The 17,096-nt window shown below is 41.6% G+C and overlaps 1 protein-coding gene across 1 annotated transcript in view; it reads left to right on the top strand.

The window, feature by feature from the left end:
* Window positions 1–10,923: 10,923 nt before the first annotated feature.
* The window catches only part of WDR36 (WD repeat domain 36), a 34,572-nt gene continuing 28,399 nt past the window's right edge, over window positions 10,924–17,096 (top strand). The window contains exons 1-6 of the mRNA XM_035100018.2: window positions 10,924–11,204; window positions 14,114–14,141; window positions 14,679–14,779; window positions 15,441–15,558; window positions 15,661–15,793; window positions 16,605–16,659. Of these exons, the coding sequence (XP_034955909.2) occupies window positions 11,040–11,204; window positions 14,114–14,141; window positions 14,679–14,779; window positions 15,441–15,558; window positions 15,661–15,793; window positions 16,605–16,659 (600 nt within the window). The 5' untranslated portion in view covers window positions 10,924–11,039. The remainder of the gene's footprint in view (window positions 11,205–14,113; window positions 14,142–14,678; window positions 14,780–15,440; window positions 15,559–15,660; window positions 15,794–16,604; window positions 16,660–17,096) is intronic.

Genomic DNA, 17,096 nt, shown 5'->3' with positions numbered 1-17,096 from the left:
TCTAGTTAATTTCTTAAGAAAGATATGGTATATTGACCACTAATAGACACATGCAAAGCTGGATGCAATATTTTGAAGAACATTAAGGTACATTTTAAAGAAGCACATAGGAAAATGTTAGAAACCACGTGCTAAGTGATCACACAAGAATGTAGTAAAATGATTGATTCAGTGGCAAAGTGAACTTTGAACCCACTTTCAACAGGAAAATCCAAAATGAGTAATAGTTGATGCAAATGACAGGCTTGTTTGTGTGCAGTTTTACTCTAATTTATGTAGGTTTCATTATGGTGTAAGGATGCCTAGCTTTTTTTTTTAAGTTAGTGATGTAATTCAGCAATATATGCTTAGATCCTGAGGGAATATTTTTTAAAATAGTCTGATCTAAATGTTTGATAAGATTCCTAGGTTGGGAGTGTTTTTCATAGGGTTCCCCCCACCCCCATCTCCTTCTTTGGAAATTTGTAATGGGAATGTCTGTCTTTCTTATTTACAGACAGGTAATCCTCTCAATCTGACCTCCTTGGAATGGGGAAACAACTTTGGCAAAAAGGTAAATATATAGGGAGACACCAAGGCAAGGAACTCGGAAGCAAAAGCCTGTTCTCTAGGAACATCATGGGTAAATATATGGACTTGCTTTTCTAGTGCTTTAGCCCTAGCCCTCAGAGCACCAATTCATTCATCCCTCCATCCCTCTCTAATAAGCTTTTAGTGCCTGATATTTTAGTTCAATTTACCTGCCGAAAGAGCATCATGATACAGCTTTTAATGTTTTGCAACTTCCTTACAGGCTCTTCCAAGGTTATTTTCTTTTTTCAATGCACTGCCTTTGCACATTTGTCTTCCTACATCATTGGAGCTTACAATTTTACCAGATGTAACCACATGGATATCATCAGAAACTACCGGAGTCTGCTCCAGGTATTGTATAGCATTGCACTAAAATGCATTTGATTGTATAGTGTGTGTGAGAGAGAGCGGGGGGAGTTTGATGGTAGAATATCTAGTGTTAGGCAAGCTATGTAATTGTAAATCAAAAGGCAGAAACATATTAAAGATTGTAGAGTTCTGAACTTCAGGTTGTATTTTCAGAAGAACAGAACTACACCTCTACTCTCAAACAGACCGGAATAGGATTTCCTATTATGAAGTGAAACTGTATTGATCAATTCTTAATAAATTAGGCTGCAATCCTACACTCACTTACCTAAGATAACTGGTTTACTTTTGATTAGACTTGTTTATATAGATCTGCACTGTGAAACTATAATGCTCAAATGTAGTAAGTTTATTTTTGTAGGGACACAGAAAATTTTGGATGGCTGAAAACAGATCCCTCACTCCCTAACCCGGAAATGTAGTTTGAGCTTACGTATGTTTACTTAGAAGTAAGTCATATGAATTGAGCACAGGATTGCAGCCTAACAGCTCAATCTTACATATATAATTACTTGGAAATAAGTCTCATCAGTACCCAAGGGACTTATTCCCTAATTAACAAGTATGGAATTTGAGGAACTAAAGCATTCAGTTGTAGTATGTTGAATTTCTTACATTTTCTAACCTGTTCAGTAAGCATTTTTTTAAAAAAACAACAACTCACCTCTAATTTCTTTCAGATAGATATTCAGATTATCTTGAAGGGAGACAACAATAAAATAAAGGTTTGTTTTCTTTTGTACCTTTTTCTCTCCTACCCCCTCAAAAATTGGATCAAATTTATAGTGGACATTCTATGGGTGCAATGTTGTAATGTGAGCATTTTGCAATGTGTGTGTGTTTGTGTAATATCCAATGGAACCTACTGTTCTGAGAAAGCATTTGAATGGGGGGGGGGAAGCAGGGAATTGTTTCTGGAGAAGAAGGGCATGTGCATTGTATTCACAATTTAATAGAAGTGATAACTATTAATAAATTGATTCTGATTACATCTTATCATTTAATTAATTATTAATAATTTTGAGCTAAAAGATATTAGAAGGCTCCCTATGACTTAGATTGCCAGGAAAGTTTCGTATTTTAGGGTGAAGTTATGTGTCTGTAAACTTTTATAATGTGCATGCAAAATCATCTCTTTTTAAAGTCTACTTTAAGGCTGTTCCAAATGCCAAATTTGGTCTATTGTTTCTCTCCAGCCCAGTCACATTAATAATTGCTGCCCAGAGCTGCAGGTGAGTAGTTCTCTATGTTTAGCTTGCAAATCTAATACCGTATTGTGTTTTATGGCAACCTGGAGGGCATGATGGCAAAGTGGAAGATGACACTGCTAACCCTAGAGACTCCACACACATACAGTATTTGTTGCTTTCTTCTCCTTCCAACTATGCCTCAAGGCACAATAGATGTTGAAAGTTACAGGTAGGTAGCCGTGTTGGTCTGCCGTAGTCGAAACAAAATTAAAAAATTCCTTCCGGTAGCACCTTAGAGACTAAATTTGTTATTGGTATGCACACGAAAGGTGCTACTGGAAGGAATTTTTTTATGTTGAAAGTATTTATATTCGTTGAGTGAAAAGTCTGAAGGGTTGCAGCAAGTGCCAGACCTGATCTATCTGGTTCAGTATTAAAGTCCCCATCAAACATTTTTTTTAAAAAAATAATAATCTCAAAATAATCTTAAAAGCATGAGATTTATAATGAATCAGAGAGATCTTCCCTCCTTGCACTCTCAATGAGATAGAGCAGAAGATACAGAAACAGGGAAATTCCAGAGTTCAGCAGCATGGCGTTTTCCTTTCACGAAGGTAAAAGCATAGCCTTATGAAAGTCTAGCCTTCTTCACTGGTCCGTCTGGTTCCATATCGTCCTCATACTGACGGGCAGCTGCACCTGGAATCCTCTGCAGGAAAAACACGTGCTCCATCCTTTGTGATTCCAGTTAGGTAAACCAAGCCATTATCTTTAAGTATCCTGATTAGCTTCGCACCTCGATGGTCCCCTAAGAACAGGAATAATACCTGAGCAGTAAATGCGAGCTTCAGAAACGGGGGGAAATGGTCTACAATTTCTCCGCATTCCCTAAGCATCCCCTCCTTTCCCGGAAACCGCCGACCTCTTCCTGCACCTGCAGAATGACGCGCCCTCGACGCCGTCTCTTCCAATGCGCGCCGGGGAAGGACCCCTCTCTCTCTCTCTGCAATTGTTTGCGGGATCTGCACCCAGGGCGCGGACGGGAGGCGGTGCTGGCTCGCAGCTACGAGCCGTTTCCCTTCTTCAGACAAGGCGTTGCGTCACTAACGTGCCAAGTTTTCTCCCTTTTGCTTTCTCTCTTGCCGCCGGAAGCCCCGGGGAGCAATGCTGGCTTGCATCCACAACTTTACGAAATCGTGCGTCGCCAAGCAGCACCTAGTTCTCTGGAACGGCACTGTTGCGCTCCTGGAGGGAAACTGCGACGGCTACTCCGAGGTAAGAACGGGGGACGGGACACACACACACACACAGAGAGAGAGAGAGAGAGAGAGACAGACAGACAGACAGACACACACACACCCCGCTTGGGGCAAGCAGGTGTGCGGGGCTGCAGTTTGCGCTCCTTAGCGCTGGGTTTCTTCGCAGTTTTCCCCTGCTAGACGGCACTTGGCACCGGACCGGGCTTTGGCTGGAGCTTAAGTTCTAACCCGAGAGGTGCGGGGGCGCAAGGCTTGCGTGGAAGTGACGGTGTGTGATCTAGGAGTCCTGCTTCCTAATCCCAGATGGAAAGGGAATAGTTGTGGTGAGGGAGAAAAAAAGAACCTCTCGCTTTTCAAAGATGCTTACAGGCGTTAGGGCCGAGCCCTGGCGGAACTGATGCCAATCGTGGAAATAAAGTACACAGAAATATGCTAACGCACGTTTGCTCATGCATGATCCGGCTATTGCCTTGGGCAAATACACTGCGGTGGAGGAGCGTTAAACCCTTCCAGGGACAATCACGCAACAGCACAGACCACTTTTTTAAATCTAGTGTGCTTGGTGTTCTATAATTTTTGCTTTGATCAATTGCTAATTCTTAGATTGCTCTTTTTAAAAATGCAAGTGTATGTATGCTTTTGATACACTCACACAGGAGTGCCAGCTTGGTCCTGCATCCGTGGGTGCCATGCAGTGTGCATGGCCCTGGCTGGCACCAAAATTTGTGGCTGCCTGGCCCCTTCACATGGGAAATTTTGTGGGTGATCAAGCAACCTGGGTGTTGGCACCTATTCACTCACATCATTGTGAGTGAATAGCTTATGGTTTTATTTACCCATTAGATAAGTAGGTTTTACAAATCCCCTTGTTTCGGGGAAAGTTTCCGCTTTTAAAGTCAAAAGTGACTGTGTTGGATTTGGGGGACAATGGTCCATTTACATATCCGACTGAGTTTGATAGCAATCTGCTCATTGTTCCCAATCAGTTTCAAAAGCACTTACAGCTTGCTAGTCAGTTCTAGGGCACAGCACTGTGGGTATGTAGACATTTTACCTCTTTGTGGTGATTAGCACACACATGTACCCAGTCTATGTGAAATCATCCATTCCTACATTTCCTCTTTTGGATGCTTCCTTGGTTTCATTCTTCCTCTCATAATCTCCCCTGAACATTTGGTTAGCTGGATGATAGCATGCTCCCAGTACTAAATTATCACCACCACCCACAACAATTAAGTCGAGAAGCCCCTTTTGGAATTTCTAGATTGCTGAACTCAGTGCCCTCTAGACTCAACACCACTGTTTCATCCGTGTATTGATACTATGCTACTGCGCCTTTCTAAATCCTGTAGCATTCCAGAGAAAGCTACCTTGAAAGTCCTGGCTGACAACATTCTCTCTAGTAATGTAAATTTTACTTCCAGAACCTTCATTGGTGCCAACATGCTACACAAACACTGCTTCCTCCCCAGCTGTGTTGCTCAAGTGGCTTCCTAATGTTGAGCATCACAGCTGGTTACTGAGAAGGAGGAAGCAAGCAGCTTAATGTAGTGTGGTTGTGTGGAGGGAACCTTGGATTGGCTTCACTGCTGCGCCCAAACCATGCTGAGCTCCTGGCTGCCTTCTCCCTCTTGGTAATTGGCAGTGTTGCTCACCAATGGAAAGCCAGGTGAACAATTCCACCTTGCTAACTACAGTACTGCTGTTTGCAAACCAGGGTAACATTCTTTGCATCTGATGAACACCTGAGCACATTGCCTTGTAAATGCTTAGAAGCCTATTTTGGCAATGTGATATAAATTAATGAATAATTACAGGTAGGTAGCCGTGTTGGTCTGAGTCGAAACAAAATCAAAAAATTCCTTCAGTAGCACCTTAAATACCAACTAAGTTTTTATTTTGGTATGAGCTTTCGTGTGTATCTGATGAAGTGTGAATTTTTTTATTAATGAATAATGATTATGAAAACTTAGGCCATAATAAAACTGGTAGTCTTTAAAGTGCCACAGGGACGCGGGTGGTGCTGTGATCTAAACCACAGAGCCTAGGGCTTGCTGATCGGAAGGTTGGCAGTTCGAATCCCCGCAATGGGGTGAGCTCCCGTTGCTCGGTCCCACCTCCTGCCCACCTAGCTGTTCGAAAGCATGTCAAGTGCAAGTAGATAAATAGGTACTACTCTGGCGGGAAGGTAAACGGTGTTTCTGTGCGCTGCTCTGGTTCGCCAGAAGCGGCTTAGTCATGCTGGCCACATGACCCAGAAGCTGTCTGCGGACAAACGTCAGCTCCCTAGGCCAGTAAAGTGAGATGAGCGTCGCAACCCCAGAGTCGTCTGCGACTGGATTTAATGGTCAGGGGTACCTTTACCTTTTAAGGTGCCCCAAGGGTCATTGTGTTCATCTTGGTGGAAAAGTCATGTACAAACTTGACAGCAATCTCCTTCACTTCATTTCCCCTCTTCTTTGTTCAGTGAATGTACATTGAAGTGTAAAGGACTTGAGATGTCTTTTTTTTTCTGTATACTGTACTGTATATTAGCCACCAGAAAGAATAGTACAAACCATAGTTGAATAGCCATTAGTAGAAAAAGTTTGTAACATAGAAACTGTGACAAAGTTGATATATATAATTTTATATCCAGGGAGAGAAGAATGTGCTGCTTACTCAATGTTTTATTCAATTAACAATAAACCGACAGAGGGATAATATCAATTAAGGTTCAAAGAGAAACTGATAGAGCAATCCTGTAATTCCAGTATACCATCAATCATTACTGAATGAAAAAGAAATTAGCACTCCCTGGATCCAGTTCTACTTGCTCACTAAGAACTGAGTGTGAACCAAAGTGGCTGAGATTTTCGAAGAATTACATTTGTCATTAAAAATGAGAAATTAATACTGTATGATTTATTGCCCAACAGAACAATGGATCTCAGAATGTTGAAGTCAGATTTCAGAACTCCCCAAAGTGTATCCGCCAGAGAAAAAAGAAATGTGGGAATCACACATCCAAGGAACTTGAGGAAATGTGGAACGCCTATATGCGGATTAGAAATGTCAATACATCACCTTGAGTGAACGGATCACTACTATGCAAGCTTTCAGACTTTATGCATTATAAAGGTTTATTTTTTTAAATGCTGTTAATTTATTCTTTGTGAACATTTCAAACTGAGTTGTTGTTTTTATAGACAGCATACATTTTACAAGGCTTACATTTGATGGTGTTAATTATTTTATAGTAATACCTCAAACAATAAATTAATGGCTAGGTTCAAGGTCCTTGTATCAATGTGCAAAGCCCTTAACAATGTGAGTTCAGGGTACCTGAGCCATTACATTCCAGCTTGATTGCTGAGATCTACTGGAGCAATGCTAAAATTCCTTCAGTAGCACCTTAAAGACCAACTAAGTTTTTATTTTGGTATGAGCTTTCGTGTGCATGCACACTTCTTCAGATACACTTGAAACAGAAGTCAGACCCTTATGTATATACAGAGGGTGGGGTGGGGGGGTTGGAATGGGTGATGGGCTGATGGGAGTGGTAAACCTGTAGATGGCTGTTAACGACTGCTGATGACTGCAATTGGTCGTGCGGGGAAAAAGTAAGGGCTGAGGCGCTAAAGAAAGCTTGATCATGCATAATGAGATAAGATTCCAATGTCTTTGTTCATCCCAGGTGGCTCCATGGTTTTAGGCTTGGTAATGAGTTCCAATTCAGCAAAGGTGCTACTGAAGGAATTTTTTTATTTTGCTTCGACTCAGACCAACACGGCTACCTACCTGTAACTGGAGCAATGCTGTTACCTTTACCCATGTGTGAATGAGGTCCAAATGATATCTATGAGAAATTGAGCATTTACCACAGCTGGAATGCCCTGCCAATAGAAATTTTCCAAGCACTGTTGTTACCCATTTTTAGATGTCTTTTGATAACTTATTGTAAGAACAACCAATTTAGTGGGATAACTTTTATGTGAGTGTCCAGCTCCTTATGATTTTGTTTTTTGCTTTTAGATTTACCTCATGTTTGTGGTTTTATATTTGCTGTACTGTACACTGCTTGTATGTTTTCTGTATGAGTCAAAGGTCTATATTTTTATAAATAAAAATGCTTTGATGGAATGTTTTGCAATGTACAGTACATTGAGTTGTGAACAATCTTGTGCAATTTGTGTCAGGGCATAAGCAAATGCACTTTGCCTGTAGTTACCTTTTTAAAACCAGCTTCTTCCCACTGAAGGCAAAACAAATAAACAAATTTACAGGTTAGTCTTTATGATCAAACAGTGGACATCAGCACAAAACAGTCATAGCTGCCAAGTTGTCCCTTTTCTCACGAGGAAGCCTATTCAGCATAAGGGAATTTCCCTTAAAAAAAGGGATAACTTGGCAGCTATGGAAACAGTGTGCTTTGAATAGAGCTTCTGCTTAGATGCCTAAATCCAGCACTGAGCTTAGTAGTAGTATTCTCCATGCTACATGACTTGGTGCATGTGATCAAATTATTACTATTATTAACTGTTATTCCTGCATTGAAGGGGGTTAGACTAGATGACCCTTGGTATCCCGTCCAACTCAACTATTCTTTTTTTTTTGCCGTTGTTGTTGTTGTTGTTGTTGTTGTTACATTTGTCAGTTTCTTTATACAACGTCTCAAAACAATTTAACAAGATAAAATGCAATAAATAAAAGCCATTTTAAAAAATTAAAAAATGTAAAACAATGAACAATGCAAAATGAATAAAATGTTCATCCAACAATTTATTAAGGATAAGTCCTACTCACCCCATTAAAAGATGAACATTAATTACCAAAGTCTCAGTGAACAAAAAGATTCCAAGATCAAAGACTGACAATGATGGTGCCGGGCACATCTTTCCACAGAGATCGTTCCACATATGGGGTAAGCACGAGATAAAAGCCCTACTGTATTTATGGCCACCCTCCACAACTCATTTAAAGAGGGGCACGTGGAGAAAGACCTCTAGTGAAGCCCACAGGATGCAGATTGGTTCATATGGGGAGATTCGGTCCTGAGCCATGTAGGGCTTTAAACCAGTAGAGTGGTACCTTAGTTCTCAAATGCCTGGGTTCTCAAACACCTTGGTTCTCAAACGGTGAAAACCCGGAAGTAAGTGTTCTGGTTTTCAAAGGCTTTTCAGAAGCCAAACGTCCAATGCGGCTGTCAGCTAACAATTCCGGGGCGCCTGGACCAATCAGAAGCGGCGCCTTGGTTTTTGAACATTTCAGAAGTCAAACGGACTTCCGGAATGGATTAAGTTTGGCGCTTTTGTCTTTGCTATTTGTTTTGCGTTTTTGTTTTTGAGGCTTTTTCAGTTAATTTGTTTTTTTGACTGTGTGGAGCTCAGTTCAGCTACTGCTTGATTGATTGTGTGACTGCGGAAATGGATAAAATCCACACACACCCAATCCAAACAATGACTATCATCAGTGCAGGTACCGGTAAGAAAAAAAGAATTTTTAATTTTTATCATCTGCAACACTGTCATATTTTTTTTATAGTACAGTACATTGATTATTGCTTTCATTTTATGGATCAATGGTCCCGTTGGATAGTAAAATTCATGTTAAATTGCTGTTTTAGGGGTTGTTTTTAAAAGTCTGGAACGGATTAATCCGTTTTGCATTCCTTTCTATGGGAAAGTGTGCCTTGGTTTTGGAACGCTTTGCTTTTGGAATGGACTTCCGGAACGGATTAAATTTGAGAACCAAGGTACCACTGTACTTTGAATTGAGCCTAATAGATAGCATATGCAGTCAGACCAGAGTTGATGCTATATATCCACACTTTCTGGCCCCATTCAATAATCTAGCCTCTGAATTCTGCACTAGCTGTAGTTTCTGAACTATATTGGGTATCCAGGATTGACTGACTGATTGATCCCTGTGTTGGTACGCACATATATGAGAATTTGGAGAATATGCACTCCTATCCCCCAGCGTAGAGACATTTTGCAGTTTTTATGACCCATCATAATAATCTTTCCCTATATTTCTGATGTTCAGGCTGTGAATGCCATTGCTTATGTAGCCAAAATGGCAACATCTAAGGTGGGAGACACCGAAACTTGTGAAAATACAGAAAAGGACAGGGAAAACTGCAAACAATCCAGTAAGGACTGAGTAAGTTCAGTGTCCACTGAATGCTCCCTTGACTGTTGGGGTGGTGGTGGTGGTATGGAAAACTGGAGGTGGGAAGCAAAGGAGTGGCGGGAATCCTGAACAAAACAGAATGCCAGACAGCTCCACTGGCATGTGACTAAATCCATACACCATCTGGTTGCAGATTGCCCTAGATTGTAGCTAGTGCATTGTATCCAACTAAATTGTGTGCCTTATAACAGACAACGGGGAATTGGTAAAGATGGCATTCATAGGGCAGTGTGGACCCTTAGGGCCTGTTTTCACCAAACTGGTCCTTTGTTTGAGGTGGAGGCTGGCGAGAGTTCCCCACAGGCCCTCCAAATGTCCCTATTTTCCAGGTAAACTCCTGGATATACAGAAGCCGTCCCGGTTTCTGATTTGATCCCAGTATATCCCACTTTATCCTTAGGATGTCCCTATTTTCATCAGAGAAATGTTGGGAGAGTGCAGAATAGGGCATCCCTATTTTCATCAGAGAAATGTTGGGGTGTCCCTATTTTCATCAGAGGGTATGAGGTCGACAACAAAAGGAATTGCCATGATCGTTTCTATGAACCTGAGACCTCTGGGTAAATAGGGCAGTATATAAATTCAAAATCAATCAATCAATGGCAAGCTCCCCCACAATATTACAACCCCCAAGTTTCTTAGAGGAAAAGTCACAGCAGTTTAAAATGGCATAAAACCTATTCTATGCTCATAAGTACATATTGACTCAGTAATCAATGGGCTGCATTATTCCATAGCTGCCAAGTTTTCCCTTTTCTCGCGAGGAAGCCTATTCAGCATAAGGGAAAATCCCTTAAAAAGGGGATAACTTGGCAGCTATGATTATTCTAATGAAAGACAGATAAAACTCAGTGGAAAGACTGAATGGTCATTTTCAGGGCCAGATTAAGGTTTGATGAGACCCTAAACTACTCAAGGTAATGGGGCCCTTTATATGTCCAGCTGTCATTTGTCAGCAACAAATTGTCGCTCGCTGGTTTTTTGTGTTGAATATATGCTATATGGTAATTTATGGACCTGTAACAGGTATCTAAAGCCATTTGCACATAACAAAATATGTACATCATAGGAGCCTACATAACATAAAACACTGTTACTGCATGTAGGTTTTATTTGTTTTTTATCTTATATTTTGGAAATGTACATTTTTGGTGCCCCCGAGGGAGTGGGGCCCTACGCTATAGCTTGTTTAGCTTATACGTAAATGACTTCTTCTTTTTCCTGTTCTTTATTGGCAAAGCCATCGGTACCCAAACAGAATGTGGTGCTCCGTGGTGGCGCGAAGAGGGGACCGGTGGGAACTAAAGTGTCAAGCGCATATGATACCAAGCCGAGCCACTTTTGCGAACGCACACCCGGCCGGAAGCCACGGAGGACGCCTGGTTTGTCCGCGCAGAGCACGCGCAGCAGGGAACGTGGTCGGGGCGGTTGGTGATCGCGTGTCGGTGGTCGTCGTCCCCCGCGAAGGAAGGCGATGTCGTCGGAGGGCAGCACCCGCGTGGAGGGCAGCGCTTTGTTCGCGGGCTTCCGCGCGCTCGGCCTCTTCTCCAACCACTTGGCGCACGTGGTGCGCTTCCACCGCCGCCACCGGGAGTTCTACCTGGTCACCGCGGTGGGGAAGAGCTTCCACACTTACAACGTGAGTCCGACCTCATCCCCCGCACTGCCGGGACTTGGCACCCCCGGCCACGGGGTGTACCTTTCGTGTTTAAACCTGCTTGCTGCGTGCAGAAAGCAGCCTTAAGTGTGGGGAGAGGGGGGCGGGGTCGAGGGGCATGAATTGAACATGCTTTCCTTAAACCCCCACCCCAGCCCACCCCATTCGTCGAGAGGCTGGAAGAGTTGCAGGTTGTTGTTTGTTTGTTTAGACCGCCCGTGGTTCCCAAAGTGGGGCACACGCCCCACAGAGGGGGGGGGATTTGATTTTTAAGGGCTGGGGGGGGGCAATTCGAGAAAGAGTTATTAACAGTTAATGGTGGCCTTTTAGGCTTCACGTGAATAGGAGCTCACTTTTTGAACAATAAGAATTATACTGGTAATGTATGTCACTGGGTGTAATGTGCGCATCAGGGTTTTAGAGATGCTTAGATGGGGCATGGCCAAAAAAAAAAAAAGGTTGGGAAACACTGGTTTAGAGCCAGGCAACTTTAGTTCAGCTATACAGAAGCTTAAAAAACGAGAGTTTCTTGGTCACCCAATGAAATGGGTTTTATAGATGGTTAGGTGGGGCATGGCAAAAAAGAAAAAAAGGTTGGGAAACACTGGTTTAGAGCCAGACAACTGAGTTCAGCTATACAGAAGCTTAAAAAACGAGAGTTTCTTGGTCACCCAATGAAATGGGTTTTAGAGATGGTTAGGTGGGGAATGGCCAAAAAAAAGGTTGGGAAACACTGGTTTAGAGCCAAACAACTGAGTTCGGCTATACAGGAAGCTTAAAAATTGAGGAGAGTTTCTTTGTCACCCAATGCCTATTTACCTTATGGGGTTCACAGCCACTAAATGTGGCAGTCCTTATTCTAGGTGGCTTCATAAGAGAATTGGAAACTTCCAAGCAAAGCCTTGAATGAGGGAGATTTGTAAAGGAAACAGTTATTCATTTTTACATTTGCATCCTACCTTTCCTCTTAAGAAGCTCGAGGTGGCTTCCCATAGTTCTTCCCCCTCCCCATTTTACCTTTATGACTGCCCTGTAAGGTAGGCTACACTAAGCAGCTGCATGTGACCTAAGGTCACCCAATGAGCTTCGTGATTCAGTGGGGTGCACACCCAGTGCATTTTGCCTGCTTCAGGTGTGAAAGGATTTTGTTCTACTTGTAGTAGTTCACTCAGCAAACAACTTTATGGAAGGTTAGACAAAATCATAAAGGAGAGAAGTGTGAAAGTGGTTATGATTACATGGAACCTCCATGTTTGGATGCTGCATATCTCTTTAATATCCGATACAAAGGACAAACCACAGTGAAAGGCTGTTTCCTCATGCCATTCTTCATTAGCAACCTGAAATGTACAAAGAAAGAGCGTCTCAAAGCACCAAAATTCTGACACACAAAAGGTGGCAAACATATTCCCTTAGTCCTCGAAGTGTTCCAAGCTAAACCCCTAGCACAGTTATTATATGGGGCTCACATTTGGACTGGCACTTACCTTGGTTCTACGGAAGCTGTCCAATCAAAAGTTCTTAAGGCAAACTTTTTCTGTACCACCCTGTGTTCCAAATGCATCATTGCGCCTAGAGGCTAATCTTCCATCAGTAGAATTATGGATCTGGCATAGGACACTTAACTTTTGGCTTTGCCTAAACTCAAATTCCCCCCCCCCCCGGTCTAATATCCCTAGTGCTGAAAGATTGTCACAAGAGTGCCTGGTCTAAAATTGTCTATCAAAAACTTCACTCTTGTGGTTTATCACCACAACAGCTACTCACCTTGGGTTTTAGTAAAACAAACAGTCTAAGCTGTCAGTGCCCCAAATGATATTGAGCGTCAAGAACAACTTGGCCACAGTAAGGAAATTTTGCCCATGGTATGACAATTTCCCACATTCCCATTTCGACTCTCTGGCACCCTATCTGCATAACCTAGCAAAATATAGACATGCTTTTACCCTCGCAAGATTGAATGTACTGCTTATGTCCCTGTGGAGATGGCAGTACCGAATCAGTGGCGCAGTGCCTTTTGACTTGCACTTTTTATAAAGACTTGAGTAAGAGATTATCACCCCTCTTTTATTGTTAATTCTGGGTCGCCCAACCACTGCCACAGTGTCTTTTCTCTTGGCACTTTTCTCTGCTCTTTTCTCATGAGCAGATGACAGCAAAGGTTGCAAGGTTTTTAGCTGGGGCAATCAAAATAAGGTCCACTCTTTGACTGTTGATTCAGGACCGTAATGTGTATTTTATATAATGGACTTTTATTTCTGCTGTTTGTATATCACACTGTTCTTTTATTGCTATAGCCGCGATGGCTGACACAAATAAAGATTAATTCATTCATAGCAACTTGATGAACTTCCAATTTGGCTGTAATTTCTAAATGAAGAGGGAAGGAGTGGGAGTGAGAACATAAAGCCATCACTGAGAAAGGAAGAGAGAAACATGACTTGGATGTCTTCTGTTGTGCTACTCAATATAATCCTCATTTTCACATTCTTTGCAAAAGGAGTGGAGCTTGTGCTGTTGCATAACATTTGACTTGCAGCTATACAAAATAATTTATTCTATATCACTCAAGATAATCTTCATTTTCACATCCTTTCCAAAATGAATGGGACTGCAGCTGTTGTGTAACATAAAATGTTTTCATATCATGGTGCGTGTAAATCTGAAAGAGTGCGGCTGAATTTCATTAAAGTAAATGGGTGTTTTTCCACAGACTTAACAAGAGGCCAGTTCCATTACTATTATAACTTTTCTAACTACAGCAGTTATTTCATGAATAACTATGCCCATCTTCCATGCACATTAGTCTCTTTCTCCAGAAACGTTTATAGCTTGTCTAATAATTGTAATACTGAACTATTTTTCTAAAAAATATTATGCTTTTATTGCAGGTGAAGAAACTAGGCTTGGTTGCTGTTAGTAAGTATATTGTTCTATGTAGTGCATTTAATATGTGGTTTAGTTTTATATATTTCTTTACAAATTTTAAGTTACGGTGAATACTGTTTATGTACAAAAATCGTGCTAAAAGTTGTAAAATCCACTACAAAATGGAGTGTTTTGTACCCAAGTTTAATTGGACACCTGAGGCAGAAAAATCTCTTAACTGACTACTTGGGAGTAATAACAATAAATTAAAAAGTAACAATTTGTTGCCCTTCCACCATGCGCTGGAGGAACTTGTGTCCGAGTAAATTTTGTGTTTTAAGTCCTGCTTATCTTAGAGCATTCAAATGAATGTGCCTTCTGGCCATTCTTACTGATGGAGCACACAGTAAGTTGTGTGTTCTGGTTCTAAGCATGGGTCAACATTTTTGGTGTGCATTTCCAGTAGCAATTGATATTCACTATACTGCAGTGTTGAGGGAAATTCTCAATACATCACAATGTGTCTTCTTTGCTGCGTGTACTTTAAAACTGATAGAGCTTGCTCTTTTTGTTCCCCTTATCTTTTAGGCAATGCTTTGCCACAGGACATTACCTGTTTGGCAGCCGACAGAATGTTGGTCTTTGCATCTTACGGCAGTCTTCTCCATGCTTTTGCACGGAACAAAGAGGTTTGTATAATTATTAAGCAAGATATAGCAATTTGTGTCTGATCTTGAAAGTATTTAGGCTGCAAACCTATATCCACAAACCTGGGAGTAGCTGAAGTACACATAATTCTATAGAACTTGCTTTTGTGTATACATTTATATTCAGGATATGGGTGCTGTATTATTAATGTATGGGTGATTTGCCCCTGCATATCAGAGGTGGCTGGAGCTTAGTATGATGTTACAGTCAATATCTGGCTTACATTTGGAATTGTTTAAAATATCAATTCTGAAACTGGTACAGCTGGGATGTTGTATGGGTCATATTATGACTCTTGAATCTCATAGCTGCCAAGTTTTCCCTTTTCTCGCGAGGAAGCCTATTCAGCATAAGGGAATTTCCCTTTAAAAAAGGGGATAACTTGGCAGCTATGTTGAATCTAGTTTGGGCTGTATGTTATGCTTGTATTCTGCCTTTCCACCTAATTAATGTCAGGGAACCTGTGCCTCTCCTTTCATCCCTCACTATTGACCATGCTGGCTGGAACTGATCAGAATTGAAGTAATAACATCTGGAAGGCCACAGGTTTCCTATACCTGTGCTAAATAATGCTGAAGGCACTTAATGTCCAGATATGATTTCATACCTCTAAGGAAATAACTAAGATACTTTGAATTGCAGGTGGTTCACACTTACAAAGGTCACAGAGCAGATGTTCGCCTTGTACTGCCGTTTGGGGATCATTTGATTTCTGTTGATCGTGATAACATTCTCATTATTTGGGATGTACAGTCAGAAGGTAATATTTGACCCTTTTTAAAGTAATAACTATTCAGAGAACTAAAAACATTAAACATATTTGTAGCATATATGGCAGCTAATGCTCTGCTTTGTCTTGCAGAAGAATACTTGCAGATGAATTTTGATAAGACAGTGTTTGCTGTTTCTGCAATTATGCACCCAAGTACCTATTTGAATAAAATTCTTCTTGGTAGTGAACAAGGAAATCTACAGTTGTGGAATGTAAAATCCAAGTAAGAACATCTCTCTCTTCCCCTCCCCCTCCTTCCTGACCCATATTACAAACTACTTAGCCTGCTTATCAGTCATTTCCTCCCATAAAATGTGGAATTAATGCAGAGCGCTGGTGGATTGGACAATTTTCCAATGTTGTTTGATTCTAACAGACTAAAATGTAAATATGGCCATAAGTGAAACAATCACATGCTAATGGTTCTCAAACTAAAGCTATACTGAAGGGCTTGTTTAGCAACGAGCCTGTTCAAATTACTTAGGAAATAATTGAGAATATTTGAAGTGAGCATGAATTTTGTTTATGTTTCTAAAACAGTAGAAGGGTTACATAGTTTTGATCTAAAAATACAGGCCAAAGCCACGAGCACTATTTTCCTTGTTTAGTTTTATTTAAATGAGACTTGCACTGTGCACATATTGGTGACATTGACAAGTATTGTCTTTGGGGTGTCTCTGCATAGAGACAATGGCCCTGACAACTGTGAGAAGATTGAACCGCTGTAGCTGTCCTGTCCCAAGTTTCCCAATGTAGGCTCCTGGGTCTCTACCAAAAAGGAGCTCTCCCGAAGGGAATGCTATGAGGACAGAGGGGTCCTGGGGAAGTGGGAATTGGCTAAAATTGGGCAGAAGCACTTTGCATGAGTGGACTTTCCTCCTGGTCTTAGTTCTTGGGGCCTAAGACAATGCTAGTAGTATTCCCCCCTCAAAAAAAAAGCACCCCAAATGCTGGCTTTGTGTTTAACATCCATTCTGATGTAGTTTTGTTTCGTTGCATTAAAATTCACTAACCTCTTTCTCCCCCCCCCCCAGCAAACTTTTATATACATTTCCCGGCTGGGGAGCAGGAGTAACAGTCCTTCAACAGGTAAGTGTGTGAATGTATAGAGCAGGCATGTCAAACCTGTGGCCCTCCAGATGTTTTGGCCTACAACTCCCATGATCCCTAGCTAGCAGGACCAGTGGTTGGGGAAGATGGGAATTGAAGTCCAAAACATCTGGAGGGCCACAGGTTTGACATGCCTGGTATAGAGGGTTTGATCCAGAGATCAGTCTGCAGAAGGTGGTGAGCAAAAAAATGAGCTTCCTGGCACCTCCTCTTCCTGCCAGTCTGCCCTTCTAAAAAGGTTTGGGGAACCCTGCTAAATCGTTTGGACCGAGGGGGAGGGTGATGGAAAATCAAGTGAAAACACCTTCTGTGAGTGGCAGCTCCAATTACCTTCTGCAGGCTTATCTCTGGTTTCAACCCAGCGGCAATTACATACTGTTCCTTGATAGTTAATTTCAGATTGCTTTATTAATGTT

The sequence above is a fragment of the Zootoca vivipara genome, chromosome 11 (assembly GCF_963506605.1).
Source record: "Zootoca vivipara chromosome 11, rZooViv1.1, whole genome shotgun sequence".
NCBI lineage: Eukaryota > Metazoa > Chordata > Lepidosauria > Squamata > Lacertidae > Zootoca > Zootoca vivipara.
The sequence above is the reverse complement of the archived record's forward strand: the minus strand, read 5'-3'. Positions and strand labels throughout refer to the sequence as shown.